This window comes from Phaethon lepturus, unplaced genomic scaffold (genome assembly GCF_000687285.1).
Source record: "Phaethon lepturus isolate BGI_N335 unplaced genomic scaffold, ASM68728v1 scaffold48581, whole genome shotgun sequence".
NCBI classification, from domain to species: domain Eukaryota; kingdom Metazoa; phylum Chordata; class Aves; order Phaethontiformes; family Phaethontidae; genus Phaethon; species Phaethon lepturus.
In genome coordinates, this window is record NW_010517914.1 from 291 (window position 1) to 2,271 (window position 1,981).

The 1,981-nt window shown below is 63.1% G+C and overlaps 1 protein-coding gene across 1 annotated transcript; it reads left to right on the top strand.

Annotated features, from left to right (window-relative positions):
• Positions 1 to 400: 400 nt before the first annotated feature.
• Positions 401 to 1,158, top strand: IL17B (interleukin 17B; the record flags this gene model as incomplete). Its single annotated transcript, XM_010296537.1, has 2 exons — positions 401 to 687; positions 903 to 1,158. Coding segments are annotated over 2 exons (543 nt in total), but the record flags the coding sequence as incomplete, so codon positions are not given.
• Between the last annotated feature and the right edge of the window lie 823 nt (positions 1,159 to 1,981).

The following is a 1,981-nucleotide window of genomic DNA, read 5'->3' on the forward strand; positions in this document are numbered from 1 at the left end:
GCTGAGGGCGTACCCATCCCTCCCAGCACGCAGCCGCTTCAGTGTGGGGAAGGGACTGGGCACAGCCTGGGCAGCACGGGCCAGGGCACTCTGGGCATCGCAGATTGCCAGCTGCAACCTGGGAGAGGGGCTTTGCAGCCACAGGCATCAGCTGGGGCTTGGGCTAGGGGCTCACCATGACTGTGTGCCCACCACGACTGTGTGCCCACCACCCCTGCAAACTGCCCTCGTGCGCTTCCACGGGTCTCACTTGCAGGCCAGCATTGCCCTTTGGGGATTGCATGTGCCACCCCGAAGTCAGTGTGGTCCTGCCATTATGTGGTGCCCTATGCGAGGCGGGAGAGCTCCCCTTCCAGCCCTGTGGTCCAGGCACCCACGCACCATCCTCCTTCCTCCTCAGCTTCTCCTCTGCATCTTCACCTTTGCCATGGTCCTGGTCCCTGAAGCAAAGGATCAAAGCAAGGCAGCGAAGGGGAGGAGAAGGGGCCTGGCACGGCCCCCCACGGCCACCCCTGCCCTGGCCTGGGCCCTGGATGACCCCTACACCTCCATGGCAGACTACGAGCGCAGCATCCAGGACATGGTGCGCCAGCTGAGGAACAGCTCTGAGCTGGGAGACACCAAGTGCCAGGTCAACCTGCGGCTCTGGAGGTCCAACCGGAGGAGCCTGTCCCCCTGGGCATACAGGTGAGCTTGGGGCAGAGACTTCAGGGACACGTGGGCTGGCTCTGTGCTGGCAGGCACGGCGGCAGCCACAGCTCCAGCATCATGGGGCTGCAGTGGCTGCTGGGGGGTGCAGTGTGATGCAGCACCCCATTTCACCCCACGGAGGCATTGCCTAGCCACCCACTGCCTCCCACCCTCCCATCCTCCATCCTCGTCTTGCTTTCCCTCTCCTTCAGCATAAACCATGATGCAACGCGGATCCCAGCAGACATTCCCGAGGCCCAATGCCTCTGCACTGGCTGCATCAACCCCTTCACGATGCAGGAGGACCGCACCATGGCCAGCATTCCCATCTACAGCCGGCTGCCTGTCCGCCGGCTGCTCTGCCAGGTGCCGGGTGAGTTGGGGCACAAGTCCTCCGGGAAGAAATGTCACAAGAAGTACCAGATGGTCATGGAGACCATCGCTGTGGGCTGCACCTGCATCTTCTGAGGTTGCAGAGCTAGCCCCGGCAGCCACGCATGGGCATCTAACCAGCTTGCTGTTGCTTCTCGAGCTTGCCCAGCCCTCTGGGAGAGGGTCACCCAGCTGAGCATCAGGGTGAGGAGAGTCCCTGCGCAAGGTAACAGCAGCTCCAAGAGCTCCCCGAAATTCCCCTGCAGACTCCGTCAGCCTCAGCTCAAGCAGCCACTTTGGGGACACCCAGCACGGGGGCCGCCCCTGCAAGTCACCCAGCTCCGCAGTCCCACAGCCGGCCTCGCAGCGAGACACCACCCCAAGTCCCCTCACCTCCAGAGAGGAGCTCAGCAGAATGGGCTGGGGGAGAGAGGGAGGCAGCTGCCCACTGGTCCCTCCAGTTGGGCAGGATCAGGCCTCCTCCCTCCCTGAAGTCCTCGTTTGCCTTTGTTTGCTCCATCGGAGCAACAGCTCCATGAGCACCCAGCTCTCCCCAGCCCTCCCTGGTGCACCTACAAGCTCCTTTGTGCCGGGCGAGGCAGCCCGGGGAGCGGGGCAAGCTGACGGTGCTTCGGGTGGCTTCTGAGGTCTTCAATAAAGCGCATCGCTGGCCCCTGTCTGAGCCGGCCCCTGCCTCACTGCCCGCCCGGGGTGGTTGCTGCCTAGCCTTCTCCCCGAGGGGCTCTTCTGCCCCCCAAAACACAGCCACCAGCCAGCCTCGTCCTTGAAAGTCCCCTGAGGTCCCTCCAAAAAACAGATGTGCAGGGACCTTTTTTCACAGAAAAAGGCACAGGTTCCTTCCAGTAGAGCCTGGGGAGGGGGAACAGGGAAACAGGCACATGGCACAGACACGCAGCAA